A 25,967-nucleotide genomic window follows, 5' to 3' on the forward strand; every position below is an offset into this window, starting at 1 on the left:
CCCCCCAATGGTGGAACAAACTCCCTCACGACGCCAGGACAGCGGAGTCAATCACCACCTTCCGGAGACACCTGAAACCCCACCTCTTCAAGGAATACCTAGGATAGGATAAGTAATCCTTCTCACCCCCCCTTAATGATTTAGATGCACTATTGTAAAGTGGCTGTTCCACTGGATGTCAGAAGGTGAATTCACCAATTTGTAAGTCGCTCTGGATAAGAGCGTCTGCTAAATGACTTAAATGTAAATGTTTATGAGGAAAGGAGAGGAGAGGATGGCAACAAGTCTTTATGAGGAAAGGAGAGGAGAGGACGGCAACAAGTCTTTATGAGGAAAGGAGAGGAGAGGATTGCAACAAGTCTTTATGAGGAAAGGAGAGGACGGCAACAAGTCTTTATGAGGAAAGGAGAAGAGAGGATGGCAACAAGTCTTTATGAGGAAAGGAGAAGAGAGGTCGGCAACAAGTCTTTATGAGGAAAGGAGAGGACGGCAACAAGTCTTTATGAGGAAAGGAGAGGAGAGGATGGAAACAAGTCTTTATGAGGAAAGGAGAAGAGAGGATGGCAACAAGTCTTTATGAGGAAAGGAGAAGAGAGGTCGGCAACAAGTCTTTATGAGGAAAGGAGAGGAGAGGTTGGCAACAAGTCTTTATGAGGAAAGGAGAGGACGGCAACAAGTCTTTATGAGGAAAGGAGAGGACGGCAACAAGTCTTTATGAGGAAAGGAGAGGACGGCAACAAGTCTTTATGAGGAAAGGAGAGGACGGCAACAAGTCTTTATGAGGAAAGGAGAGTACGGCAACAAGTCTTTATGAGGAAAGGAGAGGACGGCAACAAGTCTTTATGAGGAAAGGAGAGGAGAGGACGGCAACAAGTCTTTATGAGGAAAGGAGAGGACAGCAACAAGTCTTTATGAGGAAAGCAGAGGACGGCAACAAGTCTTTATGAGGAAAGGAGAGGACGACAACAAGTCTTTATGAGGAAAGGAGAGGACGGCAACAAGTCTTTATGAGGAAAGGAGAGGACGGCAACAAGTCTTTATGAGGAAAGGAGAGGAGAGGACGGCAACAAGTCTTTATGAGGAAAGGAGAGGACGGCAACAAGTCTTTATGAGGAAAGCAGAGGACGGCAACAAGTCTTTATGAGGAAAGGAGAGGACAGCAACAAGTCTTTATGAGGAAAGCAGAGGACGGCAACAAGTCTTTATGAGGAAAGGAGAGGAGAGGACGGCAACAAGTCTTTATGAGGAGAGGAGAGGACGGCAACAAGTCTTTATGAGGAAAGCAGAGCACGGCAACAAGTCTTTATGAGGAGAGGAAAGGAGAGGACGGCAACAAGTCTTTATGAGGAGAGGAGAGGACAGCAACAAGTCTTTATGAGGAAAGGAGAGGACGGCAACAAGTCTTTATGAGGAAAGGAGAGGACGGCAACAAGTCTTTATGAGGAAAGGAGATGAGAGGACGGCAACAAGTCTTTATGAGGAAAGGAGAGGAGAGGACGGCAACAAGTCTTTATGAGGAAAGGAGAGGAGAGGACGGCAACAAGTCTTTATGAGGAAAGGAGAGGACAGCAACAAGTCTTTATGAGGAAAGCAGAGGACGGCAACAAGTCTTTATGAGGAAAGGAGATGAGAGGACGGCAACAAGTCTTTATGAGGAAAGGAGAGGAGAGGACGGCAACAAGTCTTTATGAGGAAAGGAGAGGACAGCAACAAGTCTTTATGAGGAAAGCAGAGGACGGCAACAAGTCTTTATGAGGAAAGGAGAGGACGACAACAAGTCTTTATGAGGAAAGGAGAGGACGGCAACACGTCTTTATGAGGAAAGGAGAGGACGGCAACAAGTCTTTATGAGGAAAGGAGAGGAGAGGACGGCAACAAGTCTTTATGAGGAAAGGAGAGGAGAGGACGGCAACAAGTCTTTATGAGGAAAGGAGAGGATGGCAACAAGTCTTTATGAGGAAAGGAGAGGACGGCAACAAGTCTTTATGAGGAAAGGAGATGAGAGGACGGAAATAAGTCTTTATGAGGAGAGGAGAAGACGGCAACAAGTCTTTATGAGGAAAGGAGAGGACAGCAACAAGTCTTTATGAGGAGAGGAGAGGACAGCAACAAGTCTTTATGAGGAGAGGAGAGGACAGCAACAAGTCTTTATGAGGAAAGGAGAGGAGAGGATTGCAACAAGTCTTTATGAGGAAAGGAGAGGACAGCAACAAGTCTTTATGAGTAAAGGAGAGGAGAGGATTGCAACAAGTCTTTATGAGGAAAGGAGAGGATGGCAACAAGTCTTTATGAGGAAAGGAGAGGACGGCAACAAGTCTTTATGAGGAAAGGAGAAGAGAGGTCGGCAACAAGTCTTTATGAGGAAAGGAGAGGAGAGGATTGCAACAAGTCTTTATGAGGAAAGGAGAGGAGAGGATTGCAACAAGTCTTTATGAGGAAAGGAGAGGAGAGGATTGCAACAAGTCTTTATGAGGAAAGGAGAGGAGAGGACTGCAACAAGTCTTTATGAGGAAAGGAGAGGAGAGGACAGCAACAAGTCTTTATGAGGAAAGGAGAGGAGAGGATTGCAACAAGTCTTTATGAGGAAAGGAGAGGAGAGGATTGCAACAAGTCTTTATGAGGAAAGGAGAGGACGGCAACAAGTCTTTATGAGGAAAGGAGAGGATTGCAACAAGTCTTTATGAGGAAAGGAGAGGACGGCAACAAGTCTTTATGAGGAAAGGAGAAGAGAGGTCGGCAACAAGTCTTTATGAGGAAAGGAGAGGACGGCAACAAGTCTTTATGAGGAAAGGAGAGGAGAGGATGGAAACAAGTCTTTATGAGGAAAGGAGAGGAGAGGATTGCAACACGTCTTTATGAGGAAAGGAGAGGACGGCAACAAGTCTTTATGAGGAAAGGAGAAGAGAGGATGGCAACAAGTCTTTATGAGGAAAGGAGAGGAGAGGACGGCAACAAGTCTTTATGAGGAAAGGAGAGGAGAGGATTGCAACAAGTCTTTATGAGGAAAGGAGAGGACGGCAACAAGTCTTTATGAGGAAAGGAGAAGAGAGGATGGCAACAAGTCTTTATGAGGAAAGGAGAAGAGAGGTCGGCAACAAGTCTTTATGAGGAAAGGAGAGGACGGCAACAAGTCTTTATGAGGAAAGGAGAGGAGAGGATGGAAACAAGTCTTTATGAGGAAAGGAGAAGAGAGGATGGCAACAAGTCTTTATGAGGAAAGGAGAAGAGAGGTCGGCAACAAGTCTTTATGAGGAAAGGAGAGGACGGCAACAAGTCTTTATGAGGAAAGGAGAGGAGAGGTTGGCAACAAGTCTTTATGAGGAAAGGAGAGGACGGCAACAAGTCTTTATGAGGAAAGGAGAGGACGGCAACAAGTCTTTATGAGGAAAGGAGAGGACGGCAACAAGTCTTTATGAGGAAAGGAGAGGACGGCAACAAGTCTTTATGAGGAAAGGAGAGTACGGCAACAAGTCTTTATGAGGAAAGGAGAGGACGGCAACAAGTCTTTATGAGGAAAGGAGAGGATGGCAACAAGTCTGATGAAACGCAGGGTAGCGGCGATGGGTTCCTAACAGCCTGTCCAGCAGCATTCTGTCCTCGTGATATCACGGCTCCACCCCCTCATTACGCACAGGCTCACTAGCAGGGGGAGGGAGGAGAGGTAGAGGGGAGGGAGGAGAGGTAGAGGGGGAGAGTTGTTTTGTTGGAAGGGGGCTCAGCCAGAGGGGCTCTTTGTGTTATACAGCGATGTGGTTAACCTAAAGACCTATCATGGACGTCACAACCCCATCCCTCCTCCTCCCCCTCCCTCAGAGTCCTGGGTGGTTAGGGGAGCGTATGGATGGCGTGAGGAGGGGGAGGGGTTGATGAGGCTCGTGGAAGGTGATAGGTCATTAGTCAGCATGGTGAAAAGCAGCAGGAGATGGGACACTTTTTCATACGTATCTCTGTCTCTCTCCCTTTGTCCTCCATCTCTCCCTGTGAATTAGATAATATACAAAAGTGAAATAAAGAACAAAATGAACAGTAAACATTACACTCACAGAAGTTCCAATATAATAAAAACATTACAAATGTCATATTATGTATATATACAGTGTTGTAGCGATGTACAAATATGGGTTGTATTTACAATGGCACACTGGGATTTTAACCTAGTAGATATGGGAGTTTATCAAAATTGGATTTGTTTTCGAGTTCTTTGTGGGTCTGTGTAATCTGAGGGAAATATGTGTCTCTAATATGGTCATACATTTGGCAGGAGGTTAGGAAGTGCAGCTCAGTTTCCACCTCATTTTGTGGGCAGTGAGCACATAGCCTGTCTTCTCTTGAGAGCCATGTCTGCCTACGGCGGCCTTTCTCAATAGCAAGGCTATGCTCACTGAGTCTGTACATAGTCAAAGCTTTCTTTAATTTTAGGTCAGTCACAGCGGTCAGGTATTCTGCCACTCTGTACTCTCTGTTTAGTGCCAAATAGCATTCTAGTTTGCTCTGTTTTTTTGTTAATTCTTTCCAATGTATCAAGTAATTATCTTTTTGTTTTCTCATGATTTGGTTGGGTCTAATTGTGTTGCTGTCCAGGGGCCCCGAGGGGTCTGTTTGTGAACAGAGCCCCAGACCAGCTTGCTTAGGGGACTCTTCTCCAGGTTCATCTCTCTGTAGGGGATGGCTTTGTTGTGAAAGGTTTGGGAATCGCTTCGTTTTAGGTGGTTGTAGAATTTAACAGCTCTTTTCTGTATTTTGATAATTAGCGGGTATCGGCCTAATTCTGCTCTGCGTGCATTATTTGGTGTTTTACATTGTGCACGGAGGATATTTTTGCAGAATTCTGCACGCAGAGTCTCAATTTGGTGTTTGTCCCATTTTGTGAATTCTTGGTTGGTGAGCGGACCCCAGACCTCACAACCATAAAGGGCAATGGGTTCTATAACTGATTCAAGTATTTTTAGCCAGATCCTAATTGGTATGTTGAATTTTATGTTCCTTTTGATGGCATAGAAGGCATTTCTTGCCTTGTCTCTCAGATCGTTCACAGCTTTGTGGAAGTTACCTGTGGCGCTGATGTTTAGGCCGAGGTATGTATAGTTGCTTGTGTGCTCTAGGGCAACGGTGTCTAGATGGAATTTATATTTGTGGCGCTGGCGACTGGACCTTTTTGCAACACCATTATTTTGGTCTTACTGAGATTTACTGTCAGGGCCCAGGTCTGGCAGAATCTGTGCAGATTATATAGATGCTGCTGTAGGACCTCCTTCGTTGGTGACAAAAGCACCAGATCATCAGCAAACAGTAGACATTTGACTTCAGAGTCTAGTAGGGTGATGCTGGGTGCTGCAGACTGTTCTAGTGCCCTCACCAATTCATTGATATATATGTTGAGAGGGTGGGGCTTAAGCTGCATCCCTGTCTCACCCACGGCCCTGTGGGAAGAAGTGTGTGTTTTTTTGCCTATTTTAACCGCACAATTGTTGTTTGTCTACATGGATTTTATAATGTCGTATGTTTTCCCCCCAACACCCCTTTCCATCAGTTTGTATAGCAGACCCTCATGCCAAATTGAGTCGAAGGCTTTTTTGAAATCAACAAAGCATGAGAAGACTTTGCCTTTGTTTTGGTTTGTTTGTTTGTCAATTAGGGTGTACAGGGTGAATACGTGGTCTGTCGTACAATAATTTGGTAAAAATCCAATTTCACATTTGCTCAGTACATTGTTTTCACTAAGGAAATGTCTGTTGTTAATGATAATGCAGAGGATTTTCCCAAGGTTGCTGTTGACGCATATCCCACTGTAGTTATTGGGGTCAGGTTTGTCTCCACTTTTGTGGATTGGGGTGATCGGTCCTTGGTTACAAATATTGGGAAGATGCGAAGGATGATGTTAAAGCGTTTTAGAATAGCCAATTCGAATTAGTTGTCTGTATATTTTATCATTTAATTGAGGATACCTCCAACACCACAGGCCTTTTTGGGTTGGAGGGTTTTTATTTTGTCCTGTAGTTCATTCAAGGCAATTGAAGAATCCAGTGGGTTCTGGTCGTCTTTAGTAGTTGACTCGAAGATTTGTATTTGATCATGTATACGTTTTTGCTGTTTGTACTTTGTTATAGATAGAGCCAAAAGGATTGGAGAAGTGGTTTATCCACACATCTCCATTTTGCATAGATAATTATTTGTGTTGTTGGTTGTTTAGTGTTTTCCAATTTTCCCAGAAGTGGTTAGAGTCTATGGATTCTTCAATTACATTGAGCTGATTTCTGACGTGCTGTTCCTTCTTTTTCCGTTGAGTATTTCTGTATTGCTTAAATGTGGGGTGGGGGGGGGATGTGGATGGTGGTGCTGTGGTCTGGATGTAGGTCCTCTATTGGATCTATCACTCCAGTGTTAATCTGCTAAATTGTAATTACTTCACTACTATGGCCTATTTATTGCCTACCTTCTCAAGCCATTTGCACACACTGTATATAGATTTTATTTTTTTCTATTCTGTTATTGACTGTACGTTTGTTTATTCCATGTGTAACTTTGTGTTGTTGTTTGTGTCGCACTGCTTTGCTTAATCTTGGCCAGGTCGCAGTTGTAAATGAAAACTTGTTCTCAACTAGCCTACCTGGTTAAATAAAAGTTAAATATATATATTTTTGTAAGATATGTTGCTCCTGTGTGAAGTGTTGAGGCTACATTTGAGAGCGATGTCCTTTAGGGCCCGGGCGAAGGTGGGTTCTGCTGCCTTGTAGAGGTGGACCTGGTTGTAAAGGCTGTTCAAGTCCAGGGTGGAGTGGTGGGCCAGGTAAACATTTGGTTTTGAGGCACCGTCACAGGAAATACTTGCGATTAACCGCTGTATGGTAGCAGTCTTTTTGTGGTAGCAAGGTTGAGATAACCACTTGTGTTGGGGAAAGTAGAAGAAGCTTTTTCAATCACTCCTTTGAGTGTTGTGGCCACCCTTTCCTGCTGTGCTCTCAGGTTGTTTGTACCTGTGTGTATTATTGTGTGGCTGGGTGACCCTAGTTGGTCCTCAGACAGAAGGTCTAGGGCGCGCTGGGTGAACCTAGTTGGTCCTCAGACAGAAGGTAAAGGGTGCGCGGGGTGTATTATTGTGTGGCTGGGTGAACCTAGTTGGTCCTCAGGAGGGCTGACGGGGGGGGGGGGGGTGCTCAGATGTTCAATTTAATTAAAAGGGCTTTATTGGCATGGGAAACATGTTTACATTGCCAAAGCAAGTCAAATAGATGAATCAAATAATTTGTTATTTGTCACATGCGCCGAATACAACAGGTGTTTTTCACCTTACAGTGAAATGCTTATTTACAAGCCCTTGACCAACAATGCAGTTAAGAAAATAGCTTTAAAAAAAGAGAGATAAGAATAACAAATAATTAAAGAGCAGCAGTAAATAACAATAGCGGGGCTATATATAGGGGATACCGGTACAGTGTCAATGTGCGGGGGCACCGTTGTCGAGGTAATTGAGGTAATTGTGGTAATTATGTACATGTACGTAGAGTTATTAAAGTGGATAATAACAGAGATTAGCAGCAGCGTGTGTGGGTGGAGGGGGGGGGGGCAATGCAAATGGTCTGGGTAGCCATTTGATTAGCTGTTTAGGAGTCATATAGCTTGGGGGTAGAAGCTGTTTAGAAGCCTTTTGGACCTAGACTTGGCGCTCTGGTACCTCTTGCAATGCGGTAGCAGAGAGAAAAATCTATGACTAGGTTGCCTGGAGTCTTTGACAATTTTTAGGGCCTTCCTCTGACACCGCCTGGTATAGAGGTCCTGGATGGCAGGAAGCTTGGCCCCGGTGATGTACTGGGCCGTACGCACTACCCTCTGTAGTGCCTTGCGGTCGGAGGCCGAGCAGTTGCCATACTAAGCAGTGATGCAACCCGTCAGAATGCTCTCGATGGTGCAGCTGTAATAAACAAAAGTTAAATAAACTTAAAATCAGAAATGAACAGTAAACATTACTCACAAGTTTCAAAAGCTATTTAAAGTGTAGCAATGTGCAAATACAAAAGGGGAAATAAATATTATTTTCTTGTGGCAATATGTCTCACATCTTGCTGCTGTGATGGCACATTGTGGTATTTCACCTTATAGATATGGGAGTTTATCAAAATTGTTTGTTTTTTTCAAATTCTTTCTTTCTCTAACACACACATACACACGTACACTCAGCCTCTCCCACACACACCACCCCCTCTGCGTTTGACAATGTTGTCCCCTCTCGTCCTCTTAATGACAGTGTGAGTGTGAGAGGAGTCTCAGTGTGAGGGCCCTAGCTGCCCTCTCCCTCAGGCGCTGGCTCTTTGTAGTGTAATGCAGTGGCAGTGCTAAGCAGGTGGCTGGGTCTGTTAGTATGGCTGCTAAACAATCAGCAGCACCATCTCCTCATCCCCTTAGCAACAATATAAGATGGGGATTGGAAGGGTGGGGGTTGGAGTGATAAACACACATCAATGTCCCAGTGTGTGTTGCAGTGATGTCAGGGCAGACAGAATAAAAAAATAACTGTAATGAAAAATATACATTTTATTAATAATCATTTTGTCATCTTCATGTTTCATCATGTCTTTTCTGCATAACATTTCTGAACTAGTACTTACTTCCAAAATGTGTGGTGATGTGGTACAAAATGCGCAAGGAGGCCAGGGGAAAGGTAGCCTTTCTCCCGCCCTTCAAACTCCATTGACATGACTTCTGCCTTATACTGCCAGCTAACAGATGCCGAAAGGCAGGCTGAGCGCTTCACTGGCTTTCATGTGTCAATATTTCCCATTCATGGCCTCCGAGTGGCGCAACGGTCTAAGGCACTGCATCGCAGTATTAGCCCGTCAATACAGATCCGGGTTTTATACTGGGCTGTGTTGCAGCCGGCCGTGACCGGGAGACTCATGAGGCGGCGCACAATTGGCCCAGTGTCATCCAGGTTTGGAGGTTTTGGCCGGCCGGGATGTCCTTGTCCCATCACGCTCTAGCGACCCCTGTGAGGGCCGGGTGCATGCACGCTGAAATCGGTCTTCAGGTGTACAGTGATTCCTCTGACACATTGGTGCAGCTGGCTTCCGGGTTAAGCGAGCAGTGTGTGTCAAGAATCAGTGCTCTCGACCTTCGCCTCTCCCGAGTCCATAGGGGAGTTGCAGAGATGGGACAAGACTGTAACTACCAATTTGGGAGAAAAAGTACAAAATAAAGTAATTCATTTTCATTGCACTCAAATAATAAATGTGCATGTGTATTAGCATGAACAAAAATAATGGGAATGGCAGGAGGCCAGACAGAAGGACAGGTGGGAGGACAGACAGGAGGATAGACAGAGCTCCTTCTGCCTGTGAACGTCACATGTCATATATATTGTATCTGGAAACAGTTTTCAAAGATGGATTTTATAACAAAACGGCGTGAGCTTAGGAACCTACAGTACATCAATATAGAAGGATTGTGTGTGTATGTGCACTGTGCAGGCTAAGCGTGTGTATGTGAACTGTGCAGGCTAAGCGTGTATATATGCACTGTACAGCCTAAACATGTGTATGTGCACTGTGCAGGCTAAGCGTGTGTATGTGCACTGTGCAGCCTAAGTTTGTGTATGTGCACTGTGCAGGCTAAGCGTGTATATATGCACTGTACAGCCTAAACATGTGTATGTGCACTGTGCAGGCTAAGCGTGTGTATGTGCACTGTGCAGCATAAGCGTGTGTATGTGCACTGTGCAGGCTAAGCGTGTGTATGTGCACTGTGCAGGCTAAGCGTGTGTATGTGCACTGTGCAAGCTAAGCATTTGTATGTGCACTGTGCAGCCTAAGCGTGTGTATGTGCACTGTGCAGCCTAAGCGTGTGTATGTGCACTGTGCAGGCTAAGCGTGTGTATGTGCACTGTGCAGGCTAAGCATTTGTATGTGCACTGTGCAGGCTAAGCGTGTGTATGTGCACTGTGCAGGCTAAGCATTTGTATGTGCACTGTGCAGGCTAAGCGTGTGTATGTGCACTGTGCAGGCTAAGCATTTGTATGTGCACTGTGCAGGCTAAGCGTGTGTATGTGCACTGTGCAGGCTAAGCATTTGTATGTGCACTGTGCAGGCTAAGCATTTGTATGTGCACTGTGCAGGCTAAGCGTGTGTATGTGCACTGTGCAGGCTAAGCATTTGTATGTGCACTGTGCAGGCTAAGCATTTGTATGTGCACTGTGCAGGCTAAGCGTGTGTATGTGCACTGTGCAGGCTAAGCGTGTGTATGTGCACTGTGCAAGCTAAGCATTTGTATGTGCACTGTGCAGCCTAAGCGTGTGTATGTGCACTGTGCAGCCTAAGCGTGTGTATGTGCACTGTGCAGGCTAAGCGTGTGTATGTGCACTGTGCAGGCTAAGCGTGTGTATGTGCACTGTGCAGGCTAAGCGTGTGTATGTGCACTGTGCAGGCTAAGCGTGTGTATGTGCACTGTGCAAGCTAAGCGTTTGTATGTGCACTGTGCAAGCTAAGCGTGTGTATGTGCACTGTGCAGCCTAAGCGTGTGTATGTGCACTGTGCAGGCTAAGCATGTATATGTGCACTGTGCAGGCTAAGCGTGTGTATGTGCACTGTGCAGGCTTAGCGTGTGTATGTGCACTGTGCAGGCTAAGCGTGTATATGTGCACTGTGCAGGTTAAGCGTGTGTATGTGCACTGTGCAGGCTAAGCGTGTGTATGTGCACTGTGCAGGCTTAGCGTGTGTATGTGCACTGTGCAGGCTAAGCGTGTGTATGTGCACTGTGCAGGCTTAGTGTGTGTATGTGCACTATGCAGGCTAAGCGTGTGTATGTGCACTGTGCAGGCTAAGCGTGTGTATGTGCACTGTGCAGGCTTAGCGTGTGTATGTGCACTGTGCAGGCTAAGCGTGTGTATGTGCACTGTGCAGGCTAAGCGTGTGTATGTGCACTGTGCAGGCTTAGTGTGTGTATGTGCACTGTGCAGGCTAAGCGTGTGTATGTGCACTGTGCAGGCTTAGCGTGTGTATGTGCACTGTGCAGGCTAAGCGTGTGTATGTGCACTGTGCAGGCTGAGTGTGTGTATGTGCACTGTGCAGGCTTAGCGTGTGTATGTGCACTGTGCAGGCTTAGCGTGTGTATGTGCACTGTGCAGGTTAAGTGTGTGAGCATACATTAAGCGTCACTGCCAGAATAATGTAGCGACCTCATCAAGGGGTTTGGACCTCTTAGCGTAATGGTTAAGGTGTTGGCTAGACAATCGCTGGACCAGGGTTCGAGTCTCGGGCGGGGCTACCCCCTGAATTTGCTACAATATGTCTGTGCAGGCTTGCATGTTCTGCCCACCAGTGTTGTTGACATTATTATGGATGTAGTATTTGTCCTCCATTCTTGTGGAGCTTTCACCATACTTCTCTATTATTTGGAATAGTAACTGAATAAATATCAGAGGAGGCTGGTGGGACCGTGAGAGTACGGAATAGAATACATGGAATGGAGTCAACACACAGAGAGATAGAGAGCGAGATACCGAGCGAGAGAGAGAGAGAGAGATGACTCAATTAAGCCCCAAAACAAGACAGACTGGGGAGTATGGACATCGCTCAGCTCACAGTGGAGATCCATCTTGGCCCAATCAATATTCAGTGTCATGATGAGGTAATTTATGGGGCCAGAATCTTTATGAGATATGAGACAGAGAGAGACATGATAAAACACTGTTAGCAGCTGCCTGAAGATGGATGCCTCTAAAAACCTGTGCTCATATTTCACCAGGCCTCTCCTTTAATTTAACACCTGGGTCCCAAAATCTGAGTGACAGATATCGCCCAGGTAAAGTATGCGTAATGAGAGTATCGGCATGGCTTGATTTTACTGTGAAATAAGGTGCCCAGATAAGGTCTTTATTTTGAATTACTGCACCCTTAATCCCAATGGTCTCTCAAAGATATGGGATGTTGGAATGCTAGGATTTACTTCCTGTTTGTTGAAAGTTGATTTGAATTTCAGAGATAGGAGTGATTATTGATTTTGTAGGAGTATTTACATCAGAATGTGTCTATGAAATACAAAGGTTTATATCATCCAATCAAACATAGCCCCAAGATTTGTGGGATAAGTCAAACACATCTGAAAATGCTTGTGGTGAAGGATTCTGTGCAACCAGTCAATGCGTAGTGCTGAAGATCTGGGCTACAGCATGATTGAAATTTAAAGGCAAAGTTTGCACATTCGCAGAGACCGCATTCACAGTAAACACTGCATATTCCAGCTCAATCAGAAATGACTTAAACATTTCAATCACGCTGTAGCACAGCTCTTCAGCTCTAGGGATTGTATCTAGCCCTAACTCAGCAGTACATTCATTAAACACACTTTCCCACCTTGTGGGGAGAATGTCATTTACTGACTTTCTCCAGGAATCCAGTTTCCATTTTTGATTGATTTGGGCCCTGAGTCTTTGTTAGGCCTTCAAGCTATAGGGAATCCCAATGGTTACATACCGTTTCTTTCTGATTTCACAGTTGTATATCTGCCCCCAATGCCAATTCAGTGTTTCCCAAACTCAGTCCTGGGGACCCCAAGGGGTGCACATGTAGTTTTTTTTGCCATAAAACTAAACAGCTGATTCATATTATCAAAGCTTGATGATTAGTTGATTATTTGAATAAGCTGTTTAGTGCTAGGACAAAAAACAAAAATGTGCACCCAGGGGGCCCAAGGACCGAGTTTGGGAAATCCTGCGTTCATTTGAGTTGGCCCTCAAGCTACAGAGATGCTTTCACTGACTAATACAGCACAGTCTCTCTTGGGCCTCAGAGCTACAGCTTTGCTGTGAAATATGGTTTATTTTCAGATTTCACAGCTACAAGAGGGAGACTTTCCAAGGTTTTAATATCCCTGAGATATACTGTTTCCTCACTCGGGCCCTAAAACTACAGGGAAGCGGAATTTTACTACTATAAATTCCCTGGAGGACCATTGAGTGAAAGGTCCCTGGTTGGTTTCTCTCTCTGGGTTTTCACAGTTAGAGTGGCTGCTAAACTTCAGAGTGAAATCTGGTGTCACTGTGAAGGCCTTAAGTGACAGTACTGGAGGACTGTGTGTGGGTGCGTGTGTGTGGGTGCATGTGTGTGCGTGCGTGTGTGTGTTATGTCTCCATAGAGTCCAAAAGGACAGAAGAGCCAACACCCATCAATGAAACCATGATGAGTCACCACCTCAGGCCTGATTCAAATGACAGCGTTGTGCTGCAGCATATCTTAAACGACAGATTCAATTTGCTAATAATATAGAATTATAGGACAGAGGTACATTGTGCTGTTGTCAGGGATTGTATCAAATCCTAGAGTTTGTGCTGTTTTAAAAAAAATTTTTTTAACCTTTATTTAACTAGGCAAGTCAGTTAAGAACAAATTCTTATTTTCAATGACGGCCTAGGAACAGTGGGTTAACTGCCTGTTCAGGGGCGGAATCGACAGATTTGTACCTTGTCAGCTCGGGGATATGAATTTGCAACCTTTCGGTTACTAGGCCAACGCTCTAACCACTAGGCTACCATGCCGCCCGTCCCTGTTGTCAGGGATTGTATCAAATCCTAGAGTTTGTGCTGTTGTCAGGGATTGTATCAAATCCTAGAGTTTGTGGTGTTGTCAGGGATTGTATCAAATCCTAGAGTTTGTGCTGTTGTCAGGGATTGTATCAAATCCTAGAGTTTGTGCTGTTGTCAGGGATTGTATCAAATCCTAGAGTTTGTGGTGTTGTCAGGGATTGTATCAAATCCTAGAGTGTGTGCTGTTGTCAGGGATTGTATCAAATCCTAGAGTTTATTTGTACCCCTTATGTATGCTACTTGACCCAAACCTTCCCATAATGCTGGCTAACTGCATGAATGACAGCTGACAGGAAAGTTGAAGAGCATTTGCAAGGTGTGGAGGTGAATAGTACTAACAGGGGTCTTCTATTGCAGTGTGAATACTGTACAGGGTTTGTGCTGTTGCTCTTTCAGCAGAAACCTCACCTAGCATTCAGGGCCTGATGGTTGGTTCTCTGTAAGTGAGAAAGTGTACATGCATGAATGTCAGTGTGTAGGTGTAGGAGGGGGGAACTTATGTACACATGTGTAAGCGTGAGTGTGTTTTACTGCCCCCAAACGTATGTGTGTGTGTGTGTGAGTGTTTGTGTGTGTGTGTGTGTGAGTGTTTGTGTGTGTGTGTTTATGTGTGTGTGTGTGTATGTGTGTGTGAGTGTTTGTGTGTGTGTGTGAGTGTTTGTGTGTGTGTGTTTATGTGTGTGTGTGTGTGTATGTGTGTGAGTGTTTGTGTGTGTGTGTGAGTGTTTGTGTGTGTGTATGTGTGTATGTGTGTATGTGTGTGTGTGTATGTGTGTGTGAGTGTTTGTTTGTGCGCATCAGTGGGTCTTTGAATGTGTGAGGCAGGGGAGCAACTTCCACTGGGGACAGGAGGGACATGGGACTGGGGACAGGAGGGACATGGGACTGGGGACAGGAGGGACATGGGACTGGGGACAGGAGGGACATGGGACTGGGGACAGGAGGGACATGGGACTGGGGACAGGAGGGACATGGGACTGGGGACAGGAGGGACATGGGACTGGGGACAGGAGGGACATGGGACTGGGGACAGGAGGGACATGTCCCCCCACATTCTGAAATGGCATTTTTGTCCCCCCAGTTTTATCATTGGAATGTGATACAAAGCTAGGCGACGGTGTGCTTTAGGACCATGCGGACACCTCCGAGCATCAGACCGGCTGTTTGGAGTGTTTATCCGACTCAATAAAAAATTACAATAATTATGTCCCCCCTCCACTTCTAAAACCAAAGTTGCGCCCCTGGTGTGAGTGTATATGTGTGTGTGTGTGTGTGCGTGCGTGTGTGTGCAGTGACAGGAGCAAGATACTCATCATGCAGCCCGCCCTCAATGTCACGCGCCACTCATCCGTCTCCCGGGGAACCGGGTGGTGTGAGAGCGTGTGACACTTTTAAATCCCCTCAGGTGGAGAGGAGGACATCTGCCCCCTCCTTTCCCCTCCTCTTTTCTCTCCTTCCCCCTTTCCCACCCCTACCAACCGGTGTCTCCAGCACAGGTTACTGTGATCAATCACGTTGCCGTGACTGCGAGGCCCTGGGTCATCACGGCGATTGCAGATGGCTCTTTATCTGCGAGGAGCAGAGCCCCCGCCGCCATGGATGGGCTGAATTAGGATTTATCCGGCTGGTCTGCACTTTCAACAAACAGCCTTCTGGACTGACTAGGGCTGCAGCCTGCAGCAGGATCTGGTGAGAGGTGGACCTCTGGGCAGCTTTAGGCCTGGAATAGCTATTTTGCCTGTCGAAATACTGGACTGACCAGATCTAGTTTGGAATATCTATTCTTTCTGTTGAAAACTAGACTGGGCAGTTCTAGGTCCGCAATGTCTATTGTATTTTGTCTGGTGAATGGGTGGGCTGGCTGGATATAGCCCTGGTATGTCTACAGATCTATTCGGCGTAAAGGTATATACGTAGAAAGTAGTAGCTAGCTGGTATCTTACCTAGGCTAGGGACTATGTAAATTCACTAGTACTAGTATATTCTCCAAATAATGTGAAATAGTCTGAAACACACTAGATTATATGCAGACACTAGGTTTGTATGCAGACCAATGGAAAGGTGCGTGCATGCAGAAGTAGGCCCAAATGGCATCCACAGATGTGTATTAACTCATTAGGGCCTCGCAATTAGGATTAGTCTCACTCCAGCAGGCCAGCCTTCTATCCTGAGCACTGAGCAGTCACAGGCTGCATCTCAATAGTGATCATGGTTTCCTCTCCTAGTCTCCTTATCTGCACGTATGTGAAAGAGCTGAACAGTACAAGAGAGATTCTCTATAGTAGGATATTGCATTGCTTTCACCTATCCTTTGTTTTCAGGATCAGTGCAGATGAAAATGAAGATATTTTGGAGAGGAGGCCGTTTATATACAAAACCATTGAATAACAGAATCAGGGAGGTTAGCTTGCTTCTGTCAATCTTGATATGCTTTTAGAAGGTTTGACCTTGTTGTATTGAAGTGACATTAGGGATGTGAGGGAGCCCTGCACTTCAATGAAATCTAATCTAGCCTACAGTAATTATTCTGCTCTTTGAATCTAGTGAACAGTACAGTGTACACTCAGCCTCCACTACACTTAACCTTGAATAAATGCAATATGTTTGCCCTGTTAATAAGTACATGAATTTGGGGTGTATTGAATAATGGTTATAAGGAGACTGATATAAAGCTGTTATCATTGTGTCATATTAAATGCAATAACTTTACATACAGTTGAAGTCAGAAGTTTACGTACACCTCAGTCAAATACATTTAAACTCTGTTTTTCAATTCCTGACATTTAATCCTGGTAAAAATTCTCTGTCTTAGATCAGTTAGGATCACCACTTTATTATAAGAATGTGAAATGTCAGAATAATAGTAGAGAGAATATTTATTTCAGCTTTAATTTCTTTCATCACATTCCCAGTGGGTCAGACGTTTACATACACTCAATTAGTATTTGGTAGCATTGCCTTTAAATTGTTTAACTTGGGTCAAACGTTTCAGGTGGCTTTCTACAAGTTTCCCACAATAAGTTGGGTGAATTTTGGCCCATTCCTCCTGACAGAGCTGGTGTAACTGGGTCAGGTTTGTAGGCCTCCTTGCTTGCACACGCTTTTTCAGTTCTGCCCACAAATTTTCTATGTCCTTAATGCATTTTCCCCATACTTTGGAAGTATGCTTGAGGTCATTGTCCATTTGGAAGACCCATTTGCGACCAAGCTTTAACTTCCTGACCGATGTCTTGAGATGTTGCTTCAATATATCCACATAATTGTCCATCCTCATGATGCCATCTATTTTGTGAATTGCACCAGTCCCTCCTGCAGCAAAGCACCTCCACATCATGATGCTGCCACCCCCGTGCTTCACGGTTGGGATTGTGTTCTTCGGCTTGCAAGCCTCCCCCTTTTTCCTCCAAACATAACGATGGTCATTATGGCCAAACAGTTCTATTTTTGTTTCATCAGACGAGAGGACATTTCTCCAAAAAGTACAATCTTTGTCCCCATGTGCAGTTGCAAACAGTAGTCTGGCTTTTTTTTGGCGGTTTTGGAGCAGTGGCTTCTTCCTTGCTGAGCGGCCTTTCAGGTTATGTCGATATAGGACTTGTTTTATTGTGGATATAGATACTTTTGTACCTGTTTCCTCCAGCATCTTCACAAGGTCCTTTGCTGTTGTTCTGGGATTGATTTGCACTTTTCGCACCAAAGTATGTTCATCTCTAGGAGACAGAACGTGTCTCATTCCTGAGCGGTATGATGGCTGCGTGGTACTGTGGTGTTTATACTTGCGTACTATTGTTTGTACAGTTGAACGTGGTACCTTCAAGCATTTAGAAATTGCTCCCAAGGATGAACCAGACTTGTGGAGGTCTACAATTTTTTTCTGAGGTCTTGGCTGATTTTGTTTGATTTTCCCATGATGTCAAGCAAAGAGGCACTGAGTTTGAAGGTAGGCCTTGAAATACATCCACAGGTACACCTCCAATTGACTCAAATGATGACAATCAGAAGCTTCTAAAGCCATGACATCCTTATCTGGCATTTTCCAAGCTGTTTAAAAGCACAGTCAACTTAGTGAATGTAAACTTCTGACCCACTGAAATTGTGATACAGTGAATTATAAGTGAAATAATCTGTCTGTAAACAATTGTTGGAAAGATGACTTGTGTCATGTACAAAGTAGATGTCCTAACCGATTTGCCATAATTATAGTTTGTTAACAAGAAATGTGTGGAGTGGTTGAAAAACTAGTTTTAATGACTCCAACCAAGGTGTATGTAAACATCCGACTTCAACTGTATCAGATAAAATTATTTTACAATACAACATGCAGTAAATAACCTGTCTTTATTCATTGGTGTGTTGCTCAAGATTTTTATATTTCAGAATATGTTCCATTAGTCATCTGATAAAATTGAGGTGTTTACCACATCGGTCACCGGCTTCGTTAACAAGTGCTTCAACAACCTCGTCCCCATAGTGACTGTACGTACATATCACAACCAGAAGCTATGGATTACAGGCAACATCCGTACTGAACTAAAGTCTAGAGCTGCCGCTTTCAAGGAGCTGGACACTAATCCTGACGCTTTTAAGAAATCCCGCTACCACCTCCGACGGGCCATCAAACAGGCAAAGCATCAATACAAGACTAAGATCGAATCCTACTACACCAGCTCTGACACTCAAAGGATGTGGCAGGGCTTGCAAACTCACAGATTACAAAGGGAACCCCAGCCGTGACCAGCCCAGCGACACGAGCCTGCCAGATGAGCTAAATGCCTTCTATGCTCGCTTCGAGGCAAACAACACTGAACCATGCATGAGAGCACCAGCTGTTCGGGACGACTGTGTGATGTCGCTCTCTGTTGCCGATGTGATTAAGACATTTAACCCATAAGAGTCAAAGCCCTGTCTAAGCCAGGGAAGAAAAAAAAATGTTTATGAAAAATTGTATTTGGCCTTAGTGTTATTAGCCCACACAAACACATTGAATAACAGATTCACTACATTGCACACCAGATAGTTCCCCCCAAAAATCAAAAGGAAGTGTCTGTCCTATATCTGAAAAGATAAAATATATATTTTTAAACTTCTTTTTGGCACTTAACAGTCTCCATATATACAGTGCATTCAGAAAGTATTCAGACCCCTAGACTTTTTCTAAAATGGATTACATCGTTTTTGATGAGGAGCTAAATCTACAAACAATACCCCATAAGGACGAAGCAAAAATTGGTTTGTAGAAAATGTTTCACATTATTATCAAATAAGTATAAGTACAAAAGTATTTAGACCCTTTTCTCAGTACTTTGTTGAAGTGCCTTTGGCAGCGATTCTTCTTGGGTATTATGCTTCAAGCTTGGAACACCTGTATTTGGGGAGTTTCTCCCATTCTTCTCTGCAGATTCACTCAAGCTCTGTCAGGTTGGATGGGGAGTGTCTCTGCACAGCTATTTCCAGGTCTCTCAAAAGAAGTTAGACCGGGTTCAAGTCCAGGCTCTGGCTGGGCCACTCAAGGATATTCAGGGACTTGTCCCAAAGCCACTCTTTGTTGTCTTGGTTGTATGCTTAGGGTCATTGTCCTGTTGGGAGGTGAACCTTGGCCCCAGTCTGAGGTCCCTAGAGCAGGTGTTCTCCGTACTTTGCTCTGTTCATCTTTCCCTCAATTCTGCATAGTCTCCAAGTCCCTCCCTGCTGCTGAAAAACATCCCTACAGCATGATGCTGCCACCACCATGTTTCACCGTAATGATGGTTCCAGGTTTCCTCCAGATGTGATGCTTGGCATTCAGGCCAAAGAGTTCAATCTTGGTTTCATCAGACCAGAGAACTTGTTTCTCATCTTGTAGGTGCCATTAGGTGCCTTTTGGCAAACTCCAAGTGGGCTGAGGAGTGGCTTCACTGAGGAGTGGCTTCCGTCTGGCCACTACCATAAAGGCCTGATAGGTCGATTGCTGCAGAGATGTTTGTCCTTCTGGAAGGTTCTCTCAACCCACAGAGGAACTCTGGAGCTCTGTCAGCGTGATTATCAGGTTCTTGGTCACCTCCCTGACCAAAGCCTTTCTCCTCCGATTGCTCACTTTGGCCGGGCAGCCAGCTCTAGGAAAAATATTGGTGGTTCCAAACTTCTTCCATTAAAGAATGATGGAGACTACTGTGTTCTTGGGGACCTTACATGCTGCAGAAATGTTTTTGTACCCTTCCCCAGATCTGTGCCTGTCTCGGAGCTCTACGGACAATTCCTTCGACCTCATGCCTTGGCACTGTCAACTATTGGAATTTATATAGACAGGTGTGTGCCTTTCCATATCATGTACATTCAATTAAATTACCATAGGTGGACTCCAATCAGGTTGTAGAGGCATCTCAAGGATGGTCAATGGAAACATGTTGCACCTGAGCTCAATTTCAAGTCTCAAAGCAAAACATTTCTAAAAACCTGTTTTCACTTTATCATTATGGGCTATTGTGTAGATTGATGAGGAAAATGTTTAATTGAATCCCTTTTAGAATAAGGCTGTAAACGAAATGTGGAGAAAGGGGCGGGGTCTGAATACTTTCCGAATGCGCTGAATCTCATTCATTTTTCACTTGATGGTGTTGGAGTCGTTCCTGGCCATGCAGTCATGGGAGGGAGTACAGGACTGACCACACACCCCCGAGGGGCCCCAATGTTGAGGATCAGCGTGGCGGATGTGTTGTTACCTCCCCTAACCACCCGGCTATATTAGCCACGATTTACCATTCTTTGCGCAGCTTCAAATGTCGAACAAAGTTGGAAGTTGTTGCTCCTCCATCTGATATTTTCTTCCTGCATGTTCTGCAAGTTGCAATACGTTTTTTTGTTGATACAGCGTCGTCTTTATATCTGAAAATAATCATTTTGGGTATCATCTTTCCAAGGGCTCCACCTGAATTCACATGCTGACATTCCTCTGCACTGCCATGCGCAACATCTCTCAGCTGGCACAATTTGATTGGAAGCTGTCCGATTCAAACTGTAAGACGTTAAATGAAGAGTTGATGCGCTGCACACTTTTTAAAAATAGCATACATTTTAATATTTGGGCTTGGGGAGGGTATCATCGGCTATGAAAAGCCAACTGACATTTATTCCTGAGGTGCTGACCTGTTGCACCCTCGACAACCACTGTGATTATTATTATTTGATCCTGTTGGTCATCTATGAACATCTTGGCCATATTCTGTTATCATCTCCACCCGGCACAGCCAGAAGAGGACTGGCCACCCCTCATAACCTGGTTCCTCTCTAGGTTTCTTTCTAGGTTTGTTTTTCCTAGACACCGCTTCTACACCTGCATTGTTTGCTGTTTGGGGTTTTAGGCTGGGTTTCTGTACAGCACTTTGTGACATCAGCTGGTGTAAGAAGGGCTTTATAAATACATTTGATTGATTGATCAAATCAGTCCAAGATAAGTCACGAGTCATTGGTGTTAAAGACAAAGTTGAGTTGCAAGTCATCATCTTTGTGACTCGAGTCCACACCTCTGGTACACAGGCAGGTTATTTTTACTCGTAAATTATTCACTCTGTATTTATGTGTCACTATTTCCTTTTTTCATCTTTAACTCTGCATCGTTGGAAAAGGACCCTTAAGTAAGCATATCACTGTTAGTGTACACTTGTTGGCTTCGAAGCATGTGATAAAGACAATTTGGTTAGATTTTTTTATTATTTTTCCTTTTCAAGTGTCCCTGTCTAACACGGAAAGCTTCCCAGACACAATGAATGCTGGGAAAGCACAGGAGAACAATGTATTTCACGACCCACTTCATCGAGAGAGCGCGATTATGAGAGACGTCTGTCAGGGGAAAACCAGCCGCCCATCCAGTCTCCTCTCCATCCGCTAGAGTGAACACACACACACAGGGTCTCCAACTCCCCACCACACGGGCTGCCTCGTCTGCCCCTCCTGTCAGTATGTGTCATATCAGTAGGTCCATTGGGAAAGCTGCCATTTATGACAACTGCCCGAGTCACCAGACCGACAGCCACCAGGCAGCATATGGGGACTCCGATGGCCCAGTTGGTTGGAGCATGGTGTTTGGAGCACAAATCTTAGATTTGATTCCTGCATGGGCCAAATATGTTCAAAGGCCCAGTGCAGTCAAAATGATGTTCTTCCTGCATTTATCATATTGAACAGCTGATGAAACTAACAGTTTACCCCTCCCCACTCAGACCACTCCCAGACAGTCCAAGCAAAATTCTTGCTTGCATCTGTTGAAAGACTATCATGAGACATATGCCCCAGTAAGAACCCAAGTTCATGACCCTTAGGACTCAATGACTGCGGTCATTCTCAAATGGCCTCATAACATCCATATTGGCTCCTTCTCATGACTATAAAGATAAGAGGACTAATTAGGGTTGTATGAGATTGCTTTCACCTTCTGATCAGGTGAGAGGAGAGCTGACAATCAACCAAAGTCTACATCTCTAGGTAACTGTGTCCCCTTCTTTCTTAGGGTAGATGGATGGTGTCGCTGTTCTCGTGAATTGCAAAATTACAACATGTGCAGACAATTATTTTGCTATGAAATTAAATGTCTGACATGTGATTCTTAAGTGGATGTAGTTGATTTTATTGAATCGTTAGTGGATATTTGTAATAGACAGAGGCAATGAACACATTTGGCGTAAAGTGGTCCATCTGCACTTAGAAACCCTTTATTTTCAGATTCTGGGGGTATTTACTTCATTTTCTGCTGCTTTCTGACAATATCACCACCATGAATCAACCAATGTCATTTAACACTCAAAATAGACATCTACATTTAACATCTAATTCCAAAACAGTCACAACAAGCACTCTGGGTTTGGTTTCCTAGGCGAATATCATGATTCACTTTTATTAAAAGCGTCATAACAGTTCATCATACGATGTTCCAAAAAAATAACAGACACAAAAAAACACATTTACAACGCATGTCTGTAAACTTCAAGGCTAGTTAGAATTGAGGTAATGCTGTTCAGCTTGGTGGCTAAAAGAAACAAAAAGTCCATTCAAAGATAAAAAGGTACCTGATTATTTTACTCTTACACCAGTGCATCATCAGGAATAGTGAGACGAATTGCTTGCAGAATGTTTTAATGTCATCATTTATATGCAATTTCGTTTCTCTTTTTCACCAACAGTTGTAGTTGTGTTTAAATGGGAGAGCGATGTTTGAAACATTCAAAAGCTGCCTTCGGTTATTGCTGTCTCCCACCGCGTTGTGGGAGAGAAGACTCTCCTCTGCTCGGCTTTGTCAGTGTCAGACTAAAAACAGGCAGGAGACTCGGGGCCATCGGTCGCTGTGAAACTGGAAAACTGTTTCTATAACCGGTGTGACTTGGAAGAGTCAGACAATATGGGTGTTAATAGTAGACAGAAAACAGGTACTGAGAAGGGTAATGGGAGAGGAACGTTTGGAGGGTGACGGTAGGACCGTCAGGTTGGATTGTTAGAGTGTAAGACTACAGGAATAGACAGTCGGGTGTGTGTGGGTGTAGACGTGTGTGTGTGATCGTCAGTGAGAGACTGGGAACAGTCAGGTTGGATTGTTAGAGTGTAAGACTACAGGAATAGACAGTCGGGTGTGTGGGTGTAGACGTGTGTGTGTGTGTGTGATCGTCAGTGAGGTACTGGGAACAGTCAGATTATTAGGCCATCTGATTTGTGAGAACTTCATCCTGCATTTAAAAGCAGAACAGTACAACAGCAAAATCTAAATTACCCATGATCCTATTCATCAGCAGCATATAGACAGACGCTTAATGCCGTTAAATTGTACGCCACTGGAGAGTTACGAGATGCTACTTACTGTCACAATATCCACAAAAATATTTAATAATAAATGAACCAGAAAAGCAGCATAGCACTATTGGAACGATTAATTCCTATAATAATATTTGAGGAAATTTCCCATTTCATCTAGAATGCACCGTTCAGTGAACAAAGACCAAAAATAACACCCTTAAAACATCCGCAAAACTCTACTTCAGTTAGCTTTTTCCCTGACTATGCCATTAACAATACATTAAGAGCCTTTTAGCTACATATGCTCTCCCTGATTTAAATGTTTACCTGTGAAAGAAACAAAAACAATGAAAACAAAAAACTAATTCATATGTTTGGATATCAAGTTGGTGGTGGGGGGGATCAAAGGCCAGTTAGATTCAGTCACTTCTCTTCCTCCTCAAGGGCATCCTCTCCTTCCTCCAGGTCTTCCGGTGAGTCGGCTTCCCCTGCCAATGCGGAGGTCTCATCTTCTAGCGCAGACGACTCTGCAGTCTTCTCCAGGCTCTCAGCTGAGTCACTGTCATCAGCAGTCTCTGGGTCTGCGGTAGCAGCAGGGCAGTCCAGGGCAACCTGGCTGGGCTCCTTCTCCTGGCCCTGAGCTCCAGAGGCAACCCCCATGGCTCCAGCCATGGCACTCTGCAGGTCAGTCAGGGCAGTGCGGGGGAAGCCAGGCAGGGTGAGACCTCCCAGGCCAGGGGGCAGGAACATGTAGGGGGAAAAGAGCCCCGGGGCCATGGTGGAGAGCAGGAAGGGATTGAAGGCCAGGGAGTTAGCCGACATGCCGGAGGAGGCCATAGCGGCAGCAGCCACATTCAGAGCCGCAGCCTCCCCAATAGCCTTGCTCGACTCTTCCTCCTCCCCAGTGTCGTCCTTCTCCTCATCCTGCTCTTCTCCACCCTCCCTGGCATCTCTCTTCGATGTCTCGTCCGAATCGTCCTCGTTGTTGGTGCCATTGGAGGCTGCAGCAGGGGAGGCTGCAGCCAGGTTGCTTGCGAACAGGCCTCCCAGGCCAAACATGTTGGGCAGAACGCCCATACCAGCCATGCCAGGCAGCATGAGAGGCAGCATGGCCGAGGCGTGTTTAGCGTCAGCCCCCCCCATGCCGGGGAAGCCCATGAGCTGCAGCTGCAGACTCTGGAGGCTCTGTAGGCCCTGCAAGCTGGTGAGGTCCATGCCTCCAAACAGGCCATTTATCAGCAGGGGGTTAAGGCCCCCAGAGGATGCAGCCGAGGCAGCCGCTGTTGCCTTGGCGATCTCCGATTTGGGACGTCTTCCCCGACGACGGACGCCCTCCTCACGCACCAAGGGCCCAGTCAGCAGACGGTCGAACATGGCCTCAGGGAGGAAGCCCTAAGGAAGGGAGAGGAGACCACAGTTAGTTTGACGTTACACTCATGGCAGTCAATGAATTTAGCGATTAGGCATCAATTTCTATTCAAACATCAGAGTTCAAACTGCTTGTTGCAATTCCATCACATAGTCAAAATATAAAACAAGTGCTGATTGGAATCATTTGAGGACAAATGACTCACCGATTGCTTGACAATGTCAGTCCAGTCTGGAGCGACGGCAAAATCTGAGTTCTCCAGGAGCCATCTGGGAAGATCCTTCATGGGAGGGGCCATGGCTCCACCCATCTGGGAAAGAAATGGAACAAAATGGTTCATAAGCTACCAATACCTTCAGTTCTGCTAAGAAAAGACAAATTAGGTCTTTGAAACTGTTGCTACACAGCGACCAATGCATTTGTGAAAATTGATTTGTACCGAAATGAGCCCATACCTTTCTTCCATTTCTCCGGTTGACCACGGGAACCCTCTCTTCTCCGGTGAGCGTGTTGATGTCGATCTTGTTGGGGTTCCGGCAGCGGTGTCTCTTTTGCTTGGGTTTGGGGAACTGGGAGGAGAGGAGAGTCTCCTCACTCTTCTACAGTGAGGCAGACGGGAGAAGGGACAGGGTTTAGGAACCATGGCAGGACCAGACATCTGAGATTTTTTAATACTTTTTAGTATACTACAAATGTTACAAAATGGAATAGCTAAATTTTATATTTTGTAACCATAGTTGAATCACTGAAAGGGTTGTGGTAAGATTTGATTTAGGAAAGGGAACAGGGGGTTGAAGGTAAGGGGAAGTCATATTCCACATGAATGGATAGTTCCACTGGATAGGGAAATCTGATAAATAGTGTATACAAAAAAAGTATAGTACATACTGGTGTGTACGCAGTAGGCATGTCCATGGTGTATGTGGGGTGCTGTCCGAGCCAGTCACTCAGGTCTTTGTTAGAGGGGGTACCAGCCTCCCTGTCCTCCATAGCGCTGACAGAGGGGACACGGGCGGAGGTGCTGGGAATGTTGTGGCGATGGGAACGTGGGGGCATCTGCAACCCCTCCACTGAAGCTTTGGTCCTCTCTGAATCCTCCTGTTGCGGGAAGGCAGGAGAAACTATGTTCATTACCATGTAAAATTAAATCATAATCTGTTCACTACCATGTTAAATAAAATCATAGAGTATTTGTGTGTGATTATTTTTTTTAAATCAAATATATACTGAAAAAGAATAAACGCAACATAAGCTATTTCAAAGATGTTATAT

The 25,967-nt window shown here is 45.0% G+C and overlaps 1 protein-coding gene across 2 annotated transcripts in view; it reads right to left on the bottom strand.

Moving 5' to 3' along the window:
• Positions 1-22,224: 22,224 nt before the first annotated feature.
• LOC135558607 (chromodomain-helicase-DNA-binding protein 7-like) overlaps positions 22,225-25,967 on the bottom strand; it is a 117,077-nt gene continuing 113,334 nt past the window's right edge. For both annotated transcript variants that reach the window (XM_064992536.1, XM_064992535.1), the window contains exons 35-38: positions 25,584-25,793; positions 25,151-25,294; positions 24,901-25,005; positions 22,225-24,718 (exon numbers count right to left, since the gene is read on the bottom strand). In XM_064992536.1, coding sequence (XP_064848608.1) covers positions 23,750-24,718; positions 24,901-25,005; positions 25,151-25,294; positions 25,584-25,793 — 1,428 coding nt within the window. In that variant the 3' untranslated portion in view covers positions 22,225-23,749. The remainder of the gene's footprint in view (positions 24,719-24,900; positions 25,006-25,150; positions 25,295-25,583; positions 25,794-25,967) is intronic.

The sequence above is a fragment of the Oncorhynchus masou genome, chromosome 17, assembly GCF_036934945.1.
Source record: "Oncorhynchus masou masou isolate Uvic2021 chromosome 17, UVic_Omas_1.1, whole genome shotgun sequence".
Lineage (NCBI taxonomy): Eukaryota > Metazoa > Chordata > Actinopteri > Salmoniformes > Salmonidae > Oncorhynchus > Oncorhynchus masou.